Source organism: Dipodomys spectabilis, unplaced genomic scaffold (genome assembly GCF_019054845.1).
Source record: "Dipodomys spectabilis isolate Male_0828 unplaced genomic scaffold, ASM1905484v1 ptg000094l, whole genome shotgun sequence".
Classification (NCBI taxonomy): domain Eukaryota; kingdom Metazoa; phylum Chordata; class Mammalia; order Rodentia; family Heteromyidae; genus Dipodomys; species Dipodomys spectabilis.
Window position 1 is genome coordinate 19,571,434 of NW_024870771.1, and position 17,300 is coordinate 19,588,733.

The 17,300-nt window shown below is 34.1% G+C and overlaps 1 protein-coding gene across 1 annotated transcript in view; it reads right to left on the bottom strand.

Moving 5' to 3' along the window:
* Dpp10 (dipeptidyl peptidase like 10) overlaps positions 1-17,300 on the bottom strand; it is a 666,755-nt gene that overhangs the window by 59,979 nt on the left and 589,476 nt on the right. The window contains exons 13-16 of the mRNA XM_042685166.1: positions 16,666-16,773; positions 4,398-4,489; positions 3,980-4,027; positions 59-180 (exon numbers count right to left, since the gene is read on the bottom strand). Coding sequence (XP_042541100.1) covers positions 59-180; positions 3,980-4,027; positions 4,398-4,489; positions 16,666-16,773 — 370 coding nt within the window. The remainder of the gene's footprint in view (positions 1-58; positions 181-3,979; positions 4,028-4,397; positions 4,490-16,665; positions 16,774-17,300) is intronic.

The window sequence follows — 17,300 nt, forward strand, 5'->3', positions numbered from 1 at the left end:
GATATTGATCAATAAAAGAAATAAAATAAATGTTATCACTAATTATACATTATCTTACCTTCACAGAATAATAAGAAATGTTGATTCATGGGACTAAAACTGGCGTCAAAATATGTACATTGTTCTTTCATAAAGTTACACGAAATACATTGGCGATTCAATAACCCTTCAGTAGAGGCACTAGGGAAAGAAAATGAACAGATAGAAACAGAACTCTTACAGGCACTTGAGGCATGCTGCTTCCACATTTGAATAGCATGCAACACAAGTTGAAGAGCTACAACAGAGTTCAAGTAGAGCTCCTTCTAAATTATGATTTCCTCTACACAAGCAGTTCATGTCATTATTCATGTTAAACACACTTTTTTCTTCTCCGTAAAATCAAAATTATGTATACTTGAATGTATTTAACATGCATAGTATGTGGTTATAAATAAATTGACTTCCTTGTGATTCAATATAAGTCTCTGTTCCCCGTGTTTTCTTTATAGTTATGTTATGTGTATAGTCTTCAAAGAGAATTGAGTCTGATCAGCCTGCAATGGATAAACACATGGACAAATCAAAATGAAACTCCATTGAACAATGAATTGATGTTAACAAACAAGTGGAAAAATAGAAAACCAATTTCTTTCAATGGAATTTCCCATGAGTACTAAGTAACTATAACTATTAGGTAAAAGAATAAGTATTTCTAAAAGTCACATGAAATCAAAATCATGATATTCTAAATTCAGCAATCTAAATATTAGAATTTAGTGTGCTATATTTTGCTTAAAAATAATTGCCTTCAAATTTCCATAAGGAAAATACATTTTTGTGTGATTATACAGTTAATGTTAATAATAATATATTTAAAAATATTAGGAGGGCAAAGAAAAGCAACCATCATCTTTATCTTACAGGAAAGTTAATTAAGGTTAGAACATCAATAAATTCACTCAAGAATAGTATTTCTAAACTGAAGTGTTTATTTTTATCGATAAATTAGAATGCAATATTATGGTAGAAAACATTTTAAGGATATTTCCTTTTAAAACAATAACTAGACAAGATATTTATAATTGATTGAAGTGGAATAAAACCTGATAACAATGAGATGTACAACAATGAGATGTTGAAAAATGAACTTTACAACTTTGGCTGGGGGAAGAGTGGGGGTGGGGGAGATGGGAATGGATGGGAAGGGGAAACACAAAGGAGGAGGCAACAATGCTTGATAAGAAATGGACTCATTATCTTTCCCATGTAAGTGTAACTCCTCTGTATGGTATCTTCACAATTTTTTAAAAAAGAAATCTCTCTAAAAAAAAACCTGATTTGCGCATATATTTATGTATGAACAATATTTATGTTAACTACCATGTGCAATCTACACAGTCATGACAGATACAGTGATGTTAAAATGGGTCCACGAAGCACCAGATACCAATCAACAAGGTATTATGTGAAGATCTTACAAAGTCATCATTTCACAACTGGAACACAACTGAACTGATTATCATCCACACTTTTCCATGTATAGTGGAAGCACTTAACATTTTCATCTTTATTATGATGTATCAGATAAACATGTCCATTAATTTGGTTAGTAGTAGTAAATATATCTAACATTAATGGACTATTTTACGTTAAACAACTTAGTTTTGTTGATTGCAGTCACAATGTCATAGCACCATCTGCACAGTAAGCCTAAGAAATTGTCTTGGTCATCTAAATCTATTCAGTCAAAAAGATGAAAAGCCTTTCTCTCTTCTTCCATAAAGCTTTCAAAAATCCAGTTCCCAAGAGATTTACTTTGGTATTTTGTCATTATTTAGATTACACCATTGCCAAGATGAGAAATGCAAATTTTGAGACAGAAAAAAAATCATATTAAATATGGTAACAGTCTGATTCTCTAGGGAAGTCTTCTGCCATACATTAAGTTAACTAGTGATGATTTTTATAGCCTGAGGAAGACATTGATTGACTTTTCTGGGTTAAACACTAACATTATCTTCCAGTCAAGCAAAGTGACATTTGATGAGCTATTTAAGGGGAAATTTATGGGTGCTACATTTTTCTTTATAACACAGTCTTCTATACTTGTACAAGTCATAGATGTTTTGACTACTCTGTCTTAGTCAGGGGTCACAAAAGGCTAACTCACAAAGCTTTGGGGTTATTGTGATTCAAATCAAATTCCAAAGTAATAAGGGGAAAATATTACAACACTTCCTTTTGCTGATTTTGAACAAGTCTTGTTTTCTGACAAAAAGTCATGTCTTCTATTTTTTTATGTGTAAGAGTTTTATAAGTTGCAAGAAATAAAATATTGATCAATTGTTTGTCCATTTCTATGTATTATTGATGTCTACCAGCATGAATCACAAAAGATAAACTTCCAAATAGATAAACTTCAGGTCATCATAAAGCTAAAGTGACCATTTCTTTGATGAACACCTCTGAGCTCAAATTCAAATTGCTATCTCTTAACAGCCAGCCTGTTTTCCTCTGGTCATTAAATTTGAGAACAGAACATGGGTTCCAACAGGACTGAGAGAAAAGACTAAGCCTGTGATATAAGAAAATGACATATGGGAAAGATGATAAAGAAAGTTTGCTTCTGATGAAAGAAATCGATGCATGAATGAGTGTGTGGGTAAATTAGACAGAGATAAGATACTTTAAATATGCATTTTTACTCTCAAAGGTAATGGTGATGGTCTTCAAACATGAATAATTTCCACTGAGAATGTGACATAGCACTTTTAACACTTTAAAAATGGACCTGTGAAAAGACTTGGAAAAAATTATATTAAGTGAAGTAAGCCAAGCCCAAAGAAACATAGGTCCCATGGTTTCCCTTATTTGCAATATCTAGTATATGTATGAGTCAAGCAGAAAACGTCAGATAAGGGGATGTTAGGAAAATGAACCCTAAGATATGTATTCAAATGTTTTTTTTTCTTTCATGCATTTGTTTCTAACGCATTTATAAGATTATTTCTTTGTAGCTTTGTATGTCCCTCCCCCACAGTATAACCCTTGCTTTCACTGTATTTGATGTTGGTATAATTTGTGGAGGGGAAGGGGAAAAACAACTCGTTTACATAAGGATACAGTTGGACCCGTTGCAACAATGAGAAGTACAAGTTGTCATGTCGAAAATGAACTTTACAACTTTGGTGGAGGGGAGGAGGATTGGGTGAGGGGGCGGGGGGAGGCTGGGAAGGGATGGGAAGGGGAAACAAAGGAGGAGGCTGCAATGCTTGATAAGAAATGTACTCATTATTTTGCCCATTTAATTGTAACCCCTCTGTACAGTATTTTCACAATAAAAAATAAATAAATAATAAAATAAAATAAAATATGACATGCATCATTAAGGAAAAAAATGGACCTGTGAAAAGGAAACTAGAAAGTTTATGCATATAAAGTTGGACTTAATAGGTTGTTTCTAGCCAAGAAAAAGAAGTCATTATTGTGAGGTCTTGTGAAAGCTTTCTTGGTAAGCAAATTTAATGCTAAATAGCTATGCTCTTAATCCCTTCAAATGAATATAGCTTTGCATTTGGGAAAGCTGGGCAGATGGAAATGTTAACACATTATTTTATTTTATATTATTGTATTTATTTTGTGATATTGGGTTTTAAACAGTTTTTGAACATGTTAGACAAAGAGTCTACCACTTGAGCTACAACCCCAATTTGCTTTCCTTGTAGTTTGTCTTTCAGAGAGGGTCTCCCACTTTTCCTTGGGTTAGTTCAGAACACTATCTGCCTACCAGTGCTTCAGGAGTAGCTGGGATTACAACAGTGACCACCAGACCAGTCACATTACTTTATCTCAGCTAAGGGCCATTCTTGACTAAAACAATACTGTTTGGCTGACTTCATATTGAAAGTGACATCAGACTTTTCCATGTTTTCATTGTTTTCTGTGGATCATGGCTGAGAAGCCATTCTATGTCCAGATATGGTTACAATCCACCTACCTGTACAGCTGCCTTCCTCTGGGAGAAAATTCGGTGCTCAGAAAGTAGCTGTCCAGGGAAGAAAACAACCCAGGCATTAGAAAAAAGATCTATTCTTGTCACAGTAAGATTTGACTAGTATTTTCTTAAGCATCAGAAAACTGACAAGGCTTATTCGCTTATTCAAATCACAAGAATTGATCCAGCTGGAAATTGTCTTTTTTTTCTTTTTAAACTCATCAAAGTTTTTCTTTCAGTTTCTAAACGTGTATATGCCAGTGTGAAATGTACCTGAGTGAAGAATAGACAAGGTTTTTAAATAAAAGGCTATGGTTTACATGGTTGGCTTGTTTATATTAGAGGCAGAGTGGGTGAACTAGCAGAAAGGATTACATTTTTCAGCAGCAACTACCAGTCTGACGAGAACCAAAACACTCACAGTTTTTGAGTAGTTTCATCATACGCCAAGATCTTTATCACTTCCCAGTTTCCGGATGTTAGATGCCGCACAGTGATTTGCTCACTTTTACTCTGGAAAGAAATAGAAAATATTGATTTTCTTTTAATTTAAACAGCATCTCCCTGGTAAACACAAAAAATATGGAGACCCTGTGCTATAGTCAATTCTTTAATTCTCAGCTCACATTCCATTTCCTGTCCTAAATCTCAAGGATGTACACATTACTTGAGATGGAGCAGTGCCTTTATTACAGTGTGATGTGATAGAAAAACCATTCAGAAATCTCCCGGTTGAGCACATTATTCATTATTCTGGAAGTATTCAGTACCAACAGGAGATTTACATGGCTCCCACATACATGATGCTTGCACAACCTTATGAAGAATATATCAGAACACAGATTGCTGTAAACAAATAAAGAATGCAATTATCTTCTTAAATGTTTCCATGTATGCTTTAAGATTTGATGCTTTTCTGCAATAATTATTTTAGAGATGAATCTGTCTTGCTGAATCTTGGTGTTTATGGCCACAGTTCATATTCATTACTGTTATGGTATGTGATTGAAAAATGCCAGAAAATGGACATGTTGGAAACAACATGAGTTGTTTCCAAATGTATGCACTTTTCTAAAATTAATAACATATTTTCAATGTTTTTATCTGGACTTCAACTCTATTTTTTCCAATTTTACGAGTACATAGGATGTCATATGATGTTTTAAAATACATATAAATTGCATAATATTGGAATAGGGTAATCTAGTCTATCTCAAACACTTATAATTTATATACATTTTTGTAGACATAGTATTTTTACATATCTGGTACACTGTGATTCATTGATTCATTGTTTATTTCACTAATAATTTATTTTGTGTGTTTTCTCACTAGGTTTCCATTACAGTTATGTTTTGCTTTTTACTCATTTTTTGTTCAAAGAACTATATTTTTTCCTATTAACTACCATAGGATAGTTTTCAGTTCATAATCAATTTGATTTCTGCTCCAAGCATCTGTATATACATCTTTCTGTCTACATTGTTTTTTATTAATAGTTTTCTAGGTATTCAATTTTATAATTTAATTTTGCTGTTCTATTTTCATTTTGTAACTACTTATGGTACTGTATTATAGTCTCATCACAGATTCTCAGATAAGGTGTTACCACCATTCATTTCTTTATTAATATTTTATAAACTTTGGAATTTTGGGTTTGAATTTTCCCCGAAATTGTGCAGTACAAATAGCTTTTAAGCTTTCTTTTAAGAAAACCTGTTAACTATTTATTCTTAATTTTTAGGTTATTGCATTTACGATCCTAGAATTCTTTTTTAATAAGATTTTTATTATGGAAATACTGTACAGAGGGGTTACAGTTACATGAGCAAGGTAATGAGTACATTGCTACTGAATATTTAGTTTCATTCATATAATGAAATCTGTTGTAAAATTATTGTGTATCTCAAGCTTTATTAAATTTTAGGGTTCATTTGGCTCACTTTAATGGAGAATGCATAGTTTCTACATGTTTCAGTGTTATCAGTTACTATCTTGTTTTTTTGTGTTGTATGGTTCTTAGTAATATAAGTATTTTTCTTTTAATATGTGCTCATGTTTTGGTTCTGAATGTTATGATATTAGGGTATTTTCCTATCTTAATTATTTTGTTAAACATTTATATTGGATTATTTGTAATAAAAAAGCTACTAAAGCAGTTTTTCTGGTTTTGATGTGACTCTTTATCAAAAGTTCTTTTATGTTTTTATGTATCTATTTTGAATAAGATGTGTAGAAGATTTTCTCCTATTGTGTGTTTTCCTTCTAAACTTAGATATTCAGTTTTATAATATGTATAATCCTAGTGCTATATTTCTGCTTTAGCTTTACTATATATACATGTATATGGATATACAGATACATAAACATGCATATACATATGTGTACATCTGTACACACATGTATACATTTATACATATATGAATGTATACATACATATATGTTTACATATATAATATATATAGAAAAAAGTAAATATTATATATTTGTTTCTTCTGGTCCTGGGTTGAACTCAGAGCTTAGGGGCTTTCCCTGAGCCTCTTTGTTCTCAATGTTAGCATCTACCACTTTAGCCACAGCACCACTTCTGGCTTTTTTCTGAGTAATTTATTGAAGACAAGAGTCTCACCCAACTTTCCTGCCCAGGGTGACTTCAAACTGGGATTCTCAGATCTGAGCCCCTGAGCTACAGGTGTCCAGTTTATTTTTACATTAATAACAGTGCTCTTATCTCTCCAAAGGCCTTCATCAGATTTTAAATCATTTTTGTTATTTATTGTTGATACATTATAATTTTAAATATTGTTTGTCTCACATTTTTAATCTCCCTTAAGAATTCTTCTAAGTCATCAGTTTTTAATCTTTTATCATTACCAATTGTAGTTTCTTATTTTAATGAATTTTTAATTATCTTTATGAGTTACACAAAGGGTTTCAATTAAACATGGCCATTTGTGAATATGATGCAACTTTTAATATTTTTATTATCTTTAAGTAAATACACAAGAGGATATCAATACAGTATATCAGTTATAAGTACAAAGTGTCTTTCTTTCCTTTCTTTTTTTTTTTTTTTTGTCAGTCGTGGGTCCTGAACTCTGGGCCTGGGCCCTGTCCCTCAACTCTTTAGCTCAAGGCTAGTGCTCTACAACTTGAGCCACAGAGCCACTTCCGGCTTTTTTCTTTTTGCTTATGTGGTGCTGAGGAATCGAACCCAGGGCCTCATGCATGCAAGGCAAGTGCTCTACCACTGAGCCACCTTCCCAGCCCAGTACAAAGTATTTTGATCAATGTCACTCCTTCCTCCACTGTGTCTTCCAAGCCCTGCCATCCCATCAATTACCTTGTTACATTTCCACATATGTAAATTGCCTTTGTATTCCTTTATTTCCTTCTAATTCTATTCTTCTTTAATCTCTCTCCTTGTTACTTATTATCATATCTTCAGGAATCTCCATTTTCCTTTGTCTTCTTTCAATTGATTTGTTATTATTTTGTGTTATTTTCAATTTATTATTGAAATCTCTCACTTTTTAATTTGTAACTTCTTTTTATTTCATGAGGAAGCTATTCCTAAAAGTGTTTAAATTTGTGGGGCACCCATAACTCATACCTATTCAGGAGGCTGAGATCTGAGGATCAAGGTTCAAAGCCAGCCTGGGCAAGAAAGTCTGTGAGATTTTATCCCCAATTAACAACCAGAAAACTAGAAATGGTGCTGTGGCTCAAGTGGTAGAAGGCTAGCCTTGAGCTGAAGAGCTCAGGGACAGTGCCCAGGTTCAGAGTTCAAGCCCTACAACCAACAACAACAACAAAATGTGTTTAAATTTCTCACTTGATGTATAAATCTATATCTACAAGTGCTCACTTAATAATACTTGATTCGCCGGGCACTGTGGCTCAAGCATGTAATCCTAGCTACACAGGAGGCTGAGATCTGAGGATCATGGTTCAAAGCCAGCCCCTGTAGGAAAGTCCATGAGACTCTTATCTCCAATAAACCACTAGAAAACCGGAAGTGGCGCTGTGGCTCAAGTGGTAGAATGCTCGCCTTGAGCTGAAGAGCTGAGGGACAGTGCCCAGGCCCAGAATTCAAGCCCCATGACTGACAAAAAATAAAATAAATAAAAATAAAAATACTTGATTCATGCAGTTCTCTACTTCTTAGGTGTTTGTGTGGGTGTATTATGATCTATTGAAAAAAGACTCTTACTTTCAGCGCTCCTAGCATAGTAACTTTCTTATCTATGGTTGGTCATCTTTGTTATTTGGAAATATATAGAATTTTTCAGAATGGGCATTCGTTATGTTCAAGAAGGATTAAGTAATCTACTAGTTTTTCTCTTGCTAAAGATCTAAGGAGCATCAGAAGGGGGCACCATTAGGAATGGAAAGTGTCTTCAGGTAATCAATGAGTAACTTTCTCTGTAAAGTTCTGTAACTTTTTTTAATAAGTTTTTTATTGTGAAAATACTGTACAGAGGGGTTACAATTACATGAGCAAGGTAATGAGTACATTTCTTTTTTTTTGTTTTGTCAGTCGTGGGCTTGAACTCTGGGCCTGAGCGCTGTCCCTCATCTCTTCAGCTCAAGGAGAGTGCTCTACCACTTGAGCTACAGAGCCACATCCGGTTTTCTAGTGGGTTATTGGAGATAAGACTTTCATGGACATTCCTGCCCGGGCTGGCTTTGAACTACGATCCTCAGATCTCAGCCTCCTGAGTAGCTAGGATTACAGGCGTGAGCCACCATCACTCAGCTATGAGTACATTTCTTATCCAGCATTGTTGCCTCCTCCTTTGTTTTCCCCCTACCATTCTGTCCCTCCCACCTCCCCAACTACACCTCCTACCTCCCCCCCACCTCGCCTAAAATGTAAAGTTCCTTTTTCAAGATCGTCTTGTACATCTCATTGTTTCAATGGGTCAATCTGTATCCCAATTTAAACCTTTTGTTTTTTCCCTTCCCCTCCCCAAATTATACTCACATCAAATACAGTGAAAACAGGGGCTATACCATGGGGGAGGGACAAACAAAGCAACAAAAAAATCACGTGGTACCTTATAAATACGTTAAAAACAATAGCAAGGAATCAAAAACCACTTGTGTCCCTATCTTGGGGTTCATTTTGCTTAACATCATTTTATCTGAGCTTTTCTGTTTGTCCCAGACATATACTAGTTATTGCAAATAAGGGAAACCATGGAACCTATGTTTCTTTGGGCCTGGCTTACTTCACTTAATGTAATTTTCTCCAAGTCTTTCCATTTCCTAACAAATGGGGGCAATGTCATTTTTCCTGATGGAGGCATAGAATTCCATTGTGTATATATACCACATTTTCTTGATTCATTCATCTACTGAGGGGCATCTGGGTTGGTTTCATATCTTAGCTATGGTAAATAATGCTGCAATCAACATAGTTGTGCTGGTAGCTTTAGTATGGTCTTGTTTGTGATCATTCAGGTAAATGCCCAGAAGTGGGATTGCTGGGTCATAGGAGAGCTCTATGTGGAGTCTTTTGAGGAACCTCCATACTACTTTCCGAAGTGGTTGAACAAGTTTACACTCCCATCAGCAATGCAGTAGGGTTACCTTCTGTCCACATCCCCTCTAGCATCTGTTGTTATTAGAGTTCTTGATTATAGCCATTCCAACTGGGGTGAGGCAGAATCTCAACGTTGCTTTGATTTGCATTTCTTTTATGGCTAGAGAGGTTGAGCATTTCTTCATGTGTCTATTGGCCATTCTTATTTCCTCTTCAGAGAAGTTTCTCTTTAAGTTTTTAGCCCACTTATTTATTTGCATGTTTCACTTTCCTTCCAATATCCTTACCTATCAAATTCTCTTCTTTTTTAGATAGTAATGACAGAAACTGTCATCTGTGGACCTGTGTATTCTATGCATTCAAATCATTGACCTTACTCCTCTATTCATTCTTTGTCTTCATTGTTGATTATGTTCGTGTGTGTATGTGTGTGTGTGTGTGTGTGTGTGTGCACCAGTGTATGCACACTAATACTGGCTCCTGAACTCCAGGCCTCCAGCTCTTGATTGACTTATTAATTGAGGGCTAGTGCTGTATGACTCAAGACACATCCCTATTTTTATAGGGCAGATTAATTGGAGATAAGATTATCAGATTTTTTTTGTCAGAGATGGCTCCAAACCCCGATCTTCATGCTTTGAATAAACAAAGACACTAACAGTTCAAGAGTTCAATGTGTTTTGATTTGGGTGTCAATTTCAAGATAAGATCAAATCCCAAGTATCAATAGAACATTTGGTCAAATTTGTAAACATTTGGATATTTGAGGATAGCAGATTTTCAAGTTGATTATTTAAATATTCAGGAAAACTGTGTGCGTGCGTGCGTGCGTGCGTGCGTGCTTGCGTGCGTGCGTGCGTGTGTGTGTGTGTGTGTGTGTGTGTGAATGAATGTGTGAAAATACTATTGACCAAAAATCTAACACTTTGAGTAATGTTTTAATTCAATGTACAGAAGAAAATAAAACTATACACTTTGAATATCGACACCAAAATTCATTGCTTTCATTACCTTTAGATATTTTTCTATTCTATGATTGATATATACTAAGGTAAATACAAGCTGGGCAAAATTAGTATAAACCCACTTCCAATATAATAGCCTAAATTTGATTCAATTTAATTTAATTTACATTTATCAGCATACTGTGTTTCATAACAATGAACATATTAATTTTGTCTGGATTGTAAGTGAATAATTTCAACACTAGTCAGAATATAGCAGTTTAACTATAGTGTATATAAAAAGTAAATGTCAGAAAAGACTTAAATAGTTAGCACAAGGGAGTTTCTGAACTTCAATTGGTTATCCAAATATCTGCAGCAGCAAAACAACAACAACAAAAAAAAACAAAACAGAAAAGAAAATATAACCAAAATGAAAGGAAAAAAATGTTTGCCACATAGTAATATTTCTTCCCAAACATCTATAACCTCTTTTATATTAACATGATAAAATAGACTTAGACATGAGTGTAAGCCATATCGAACTTATGAGAGACAATATAGAAAAATATTTGATGCTGAACTGATATTCCAACTTTAACTTTACTATAAAACAGTAGTGAATGCAGTTATTTCATTCATTCTTTAAAAAGGGCTGAAAATGCAGTGCCTTTTTATTTGATGCTCTACCTCATTCATAGTCAACTGATTTACTTGATGCTAGATTCCAGATACTGAATTGAACAAATTATATTTCTTTATTTCTACATTTCACCATTGTGATCAGTAAAATGTAATGTTGCTAGGGCTTTTTACCTGACTAAACCCTTTTCATTCAAATATCTGGTATTAAATTTGGTCTAACTTTTATGACTTCTAAATAAGGGAAATATTGTAGTGCTTAAAAATAGCATGCTTTAATTTACTCTCTATTCATTGCATAAAATGAGTTCATTGTTTTCAGACTATGTCCTAATCAGATACAGCGGTGAAATTTAATGAAAAAAGTTTTATTGGGTTGATTAGGTGATAGCATTGTGAATTGGGAGCATTCTATTTTCTACACTATTTGCAATGAATAACGCTACTTAAAATCATTCCAAGCGGAATTATCAGGTCTCCTGGGCAAAATTTTGTATAGGAGAACAGGGAAAGTGAGTAGATTCACAAATGTGTAATTTTTCATTTAATACAGTTTTGGACGATGACAGTGCAATTGCTTAATCCCATGAATTTGCAACACTTAATGTAATAAAATGTCTGCTCATCTCAATATTTGAGAAAAAGCTGCCATGTCCTTGAAAGAACCTTTCTTTTAACTGCAGGAGATATTCAGGAGATAGGCTGTTGCTCTTTCAGAGAAGGGAATTCAGAACTTAGAGGACTACATGAAAACTATTACTTGTGGAGGACAGAGGAATTCTCTGAAGGACTAAATTTTAAAAATGGATATAAAAATGTTTGGCCTCAGTGTATCAGGAAGTTCATAAGCTGGTATTTATAATCATATTGCAGTGAATTACTCAGAACAATTTCACATAGAAGAGCATATGCTCTTCTCATGATGACTCGACTCAAGTGAGATAATTCATGCCTGTAATCCATCTAGCTACTCAGAAAATAGAGCATCATGAAGTGAAGCTATTCCAATAAAAAGTTATTGATACCACATCTAACAAATAAGCCAAGCATTGTGGTGGATGTCTGTAAACTTAGGTATGAGAGGCATAGCTAGGATATTGCAGTCCACATCAGTCTGAGGAAAAATGTAGGAGCGGGGAGCGGGAACCAAAAAATCAAACTGTAACCAAAAAGCAAGGATGTGGCTCAACTATATCGTGCTTGTCTATCATGAGAAAGACCCTGGAATCAATGGTCTAAAAGAACAGTTATTGTAGCTTTATAGATTTTTCAAAAAATTATAAATATTTCAATGAAATAGCGAACAGAAAGTGCTCACAAATTATGCTTTCACATAATGAAATGGAATACATACATAAAAGCACAGAAATATTTTATCTTGACTCAGAAATTTCAGATCTAATCAGTGCTAAAGAAATGATAAGGTAAGTGCCATCTTTAGTGATAACCAATGGCAATGATCTAACTTTTTACAACAATGGTTATGCACATGTCAACTAAATATTAACCTACTAAAATTTTCCCTAAGGTTACTTAGCATAATGAGTAAAGTAAGCATTTAAAATTCAAACTGTTGGCACTGTAATCCTAGCTACTTAGGAGACTGGGATCTGAGGAATGTGGTTTCAAGTCACCTGGATAAGAAACACCATGAGATACTTATCTCCAATTCACTACCAAAAGGGCTAGAAGTGGAGCTGTAGCTTAAATGGTGAAATACTAGCTTTAAACAGAAAAGCTCAGGGACAGTGCCCAGGCCTTGAGGTCAAGCTCTAGGACAAACACCAAAAAACAAACAAACAAAAAATAAATAGAAAATACCAACATGAAAGACTCAACACTGCAACACACATAAGGTTACAAGTGTTCCTATAGAAAAAAATCTATGAGCTTTTTTCTTCATATTTTTAAGAATTACTTTGGCAAGAGTCAGCTTTGGTACATCAAAAGAGATAACATAAATTTGTGGCTACATTTCTGAACTCTTCATAATAGCTGAAGAGCAATTTGGTCACTTAGATTTAATGTTGTTGTTTTTTTTTAATCTAGTCACTATTTGGGTAAGAGAGGAAACTGCTCGTAAATATTCATTAATTTCATTCTGTTCTGAGTGGCTGAGAATGCTGTCACTGACAACCAAGCAGCAAGTGCTCAACTGACCCAGGGCTATCTCAAACTGTAGGCCTTTCTCCCATTTAATTTTCTGGCCATGTTGCTAGTAAGTGAGATACTGTAGTAAGGAAGAGTAGGAAGAATAGAAAAGTGATGGAATGATCGGTGTCTAACACCACATCTGGTTAGTCTGCACTTTTGGTATTATCTACTAAAGCCTAAGCAAAATACTTAAATAACTATTTGCTATGCCTAAATACATTTTGACATTTACAAATGCAATTTTATGGCAATAACTGTAACCAAGCAAAACAGAAAAAAAGAATTTAATTGTGAATTAAATTAGATCATTTAAACACAGTAACCAGGCCCACTTGAGAAAAGGTGGCCCAGCTATTAAGATATCAATAAAATATTAAATTTAAAATATAAAATATTAATAATGTAATTAAATGATATGAGGAAAGTGCAATTAAATTGTATAAGAAAATTCTTACATTATTTTGAAGTATTGCTAACCTAAATCATGTTATGACTGCAATTTTAAAGAAAAATCATGTAATTTTAATGAAAAAGGAATTGGAAATATATGAAACAGTTTATTAAAAGTTGATATGGCTGGATGCTGAGGCTGGATGATTGTATAGATGTCTTCATTTAGTTTATTCAGGGTATTTAATCTCTTCTAGTGTATTTACATCAATGAAGTAGTCTTATATAAGTCATAAAAGTGGATTTTTGTATGCAATATACATACAAGCATATGCTTGTATAAACAAGTATAAATTGCATTTACCTGAGCATAGAACTTTTATTATTAAAGAAGTGAGTTAATTTCAGTCAGTTCTCAACATATCCACAAATAATCATACTACCATGTTTATTTCCTAAAAAGTCAAACCACAAAATAACATGAGGAAAACCAGAATGGAGATAAATGTTTTCAACTTCAATGAAGCTTTGTTAGAATCCTCAAATAAGAAATGAACAAAGGAAACATATCACCAATATGAAGTTGTTTGGAACACTTCATAAATAATGAGATAAATAGTGGGATAAATAATGAAAGCATGCCAGGCCCTCATTATGCAGACAGAAGATACTTCTTTCCATTGCTAAAACAAATTACCCCTCAGGCTGGGAAGGTGGCTCAGTGGTATAGTGCTTGCCTTGCATGCCTGAGGCCCTGGGTTCGATTCCTCAGCATCACATAAGCAAAAGGAAAAAAGCCGGAAGTGGCACTGTGGCTCAAGTGGTAGTGCGCTAGCCTTGAGCTGAAGAGTTGAGGGACAGTGTCCAGGCCCACAGTTCAGGCCCCATGACCAGACCACCCCCCCCCCAAAAAAAATATCCCTCATCTCTCAATCTGACAAAAACATCAACACTGTAACAAGTTCTCTTTCCCCCCAATGTGTTAAGAAGATTGCCTCTTTTGGAAATTGTACACTTAAATATATATTGCACACTCCCATTATATAAACAACTTGAAGACTATAGAATCTTTACCGTGTATGTTTTTGTGCAGTTGGTTGAACATAAAATTCTGAAATGAAAAAATGTATTAAGAGGTCATAAATATTTATGAATTTGGAAAGTTTAATTTTTGGCCAGAATATATTCTTATTTATTACCATGAAGTATTCTTTGCTTGGGAAAGGTTAAGTACAACAATTTACAAGTGACACTACCAGATCGCATTAAAAACTAAGCAAAAATGGAAAATGTTACCTTAAAACTCTACCTGTCTGATATAATAAATTGATAATTTTATTTAAAAACTAAATTTTCATTCATTTATAAATTCATGCACTTCTTTAGAATGTAAATGGAATCACATTACACATCACTGTAAATTAATCAGTCTGCTTTTTCTGCCTTGTAAAATACGATGAAATTTAAACTATATCTCTGCTGTGGAAATGATAGATGTTCTAAAATATTTATTACAGCCTTAATTAAACTTAGCTAAATTCAGGACAATTACTTTAATAATGTACTATCCATAGGTTTTAAATTTTAACTTTTGACACAAGTTTTTGAGAATTCAAAGAATTAAGCTAATCATTACAAACATGCATTAGACTTTATTTATAGATAACCTACAAAACATTCATATTACTGTTTTTAAAAATATTATGGTTTCTTGTAAATGTGTATGCTTAATTTATTAAACAATTCATTACTGTAAACATTTAGTTTTGTAACTTAAACTTGTTTTGTCACAGTACTGAGAACTGAACTCCCATTTGTATGGTCTATGAAGAATGTTCCAACACTAGGCTACATTTTCAGTCCTCAAAACACTACTCTGAAAACCTTTACTTGTAATTGCAAAGTAGATAATGTATATTTGATGAATTAAAATTCTCTAGGCTGTCCTTAGGTCCTTGATAGTTGTGTGCCTTTCATTTATTAAATTTTATATCTCAAGGTCCTTAGCTCATAGCACATAAATATGGTTCACTAAATTTTATTGACTGTTGAGACTGTTTTGTAGGAAGATATAGCTTGATTTTCCAGCTAGGGATGAGATCTTCTTTCCGAAATTTATGTGTCAGGTGAGTGTAATACCACTGCACTACAGAAGCCCTCTTCCTAAAAGGGGTGAGCACTACAACTGATTGGCATCCCCACATTCATTATGTGCTCATTATGCCACAGAGCTGGACTTTGGGACTGTGTCTGGGAGTCAAGCTGTGGCATCATCCTAGGAGCGCATGAGCAGGCAAATGGATGAAACAAACATGGTGTATATATAATTATACACACACACACACACACACATACACACACACACACAGTGAAATTTATTCAAATATAAAAGTGAAACTATGACATTCACAAGAAAAAAAATAATGCAACTGTTGATCATCCTGTACAGGCCAGTGTCAGAAAAAAGATAACTATCACCTATTTTCTCTCATATGCAAAATCTAGATAGAAAAAAAACCCATGAAAGTAGAAAGAGAACTATTTGGCTATTTGAAAAGATGAATGGGGGAAAATAGGAGGGAAGGGAGAGTGAAGAAGAGAACCTAATGGAAGATGAATACAACTAAAGATAATTATGTGCATATATGTGTATATATGACATTGACATAATGAACTACATTAGTTTATACAATTAAAATGATTTTTTTTTGGTTGGTCGTGGAGCTTGAACTCTGGGCCTGGGCACTGTCCCTCAGCTCTTCATCTCAAGGCAAGTGCAATACCACTTGAGCCACAGCGCCACTGGTGGTTAATTGGAGATGAGTCTCTCAGGCTTTCCCACCCGGGCTGGCTTTGAACCGAGATCCTCAGATCTCAGCCTCCTGAGAAGCTAGATTACAGGTGTGAACCACTGGTGCCCAGCTTAAAATGAACTAATTCTTTACAAGAAAATTGTCTTTCAGGAACCTCATGACACTGGAACCAAAGCACACAAGGAAGCTGGCACTTACCTGGACGAGGAACATGGCTATGTGGTAAAATTCTCCACGCCCCCCTTGTTTTACAGGAACTGTCATGAAGAATTTGCTTCCATCTCTAGAAAACACGGGCTCCTCATTCTAAAATACAACATACATGTAAGAATCTTAAAATGGCATGTTGCAATCTGTACTGACTTCACTCCTAGGTCAGGAATATTAGGCATTGATTTAGAAGTGATTTGGAAAATTTTCAAATTATCTTAAAAGCAAAGTGTGATATTTCAAAATAAATATTGTAGAGGTGACATAAAAATTCACTCTGTGTGTATGTGAGTGGAGAGAAGACTGGGAATGTTTTGTATACAGTGGACAGAAATTATTGAATATCATGCTGAAAGCATGGTTTAAATTGATTCATACAAAAAGTATCATGTCTGTATCTGGGATTTATTTGGCAATTTGTCTTTCAAATATAACAAAATGTGAACATCTGTACAATTTAACCAAAACAGTTTTTAAGAAAACTTTAAATCTATAATATTATGAAATGATATACTTTTCTGAAATCTTTTTCCTCAGAAACTTTGGTTATTAAAGATTAATTTCTGTTGGTGTATGTGAAGTTTATTAAGATTCAAAATCTTAACATATAGGAACATCATTTT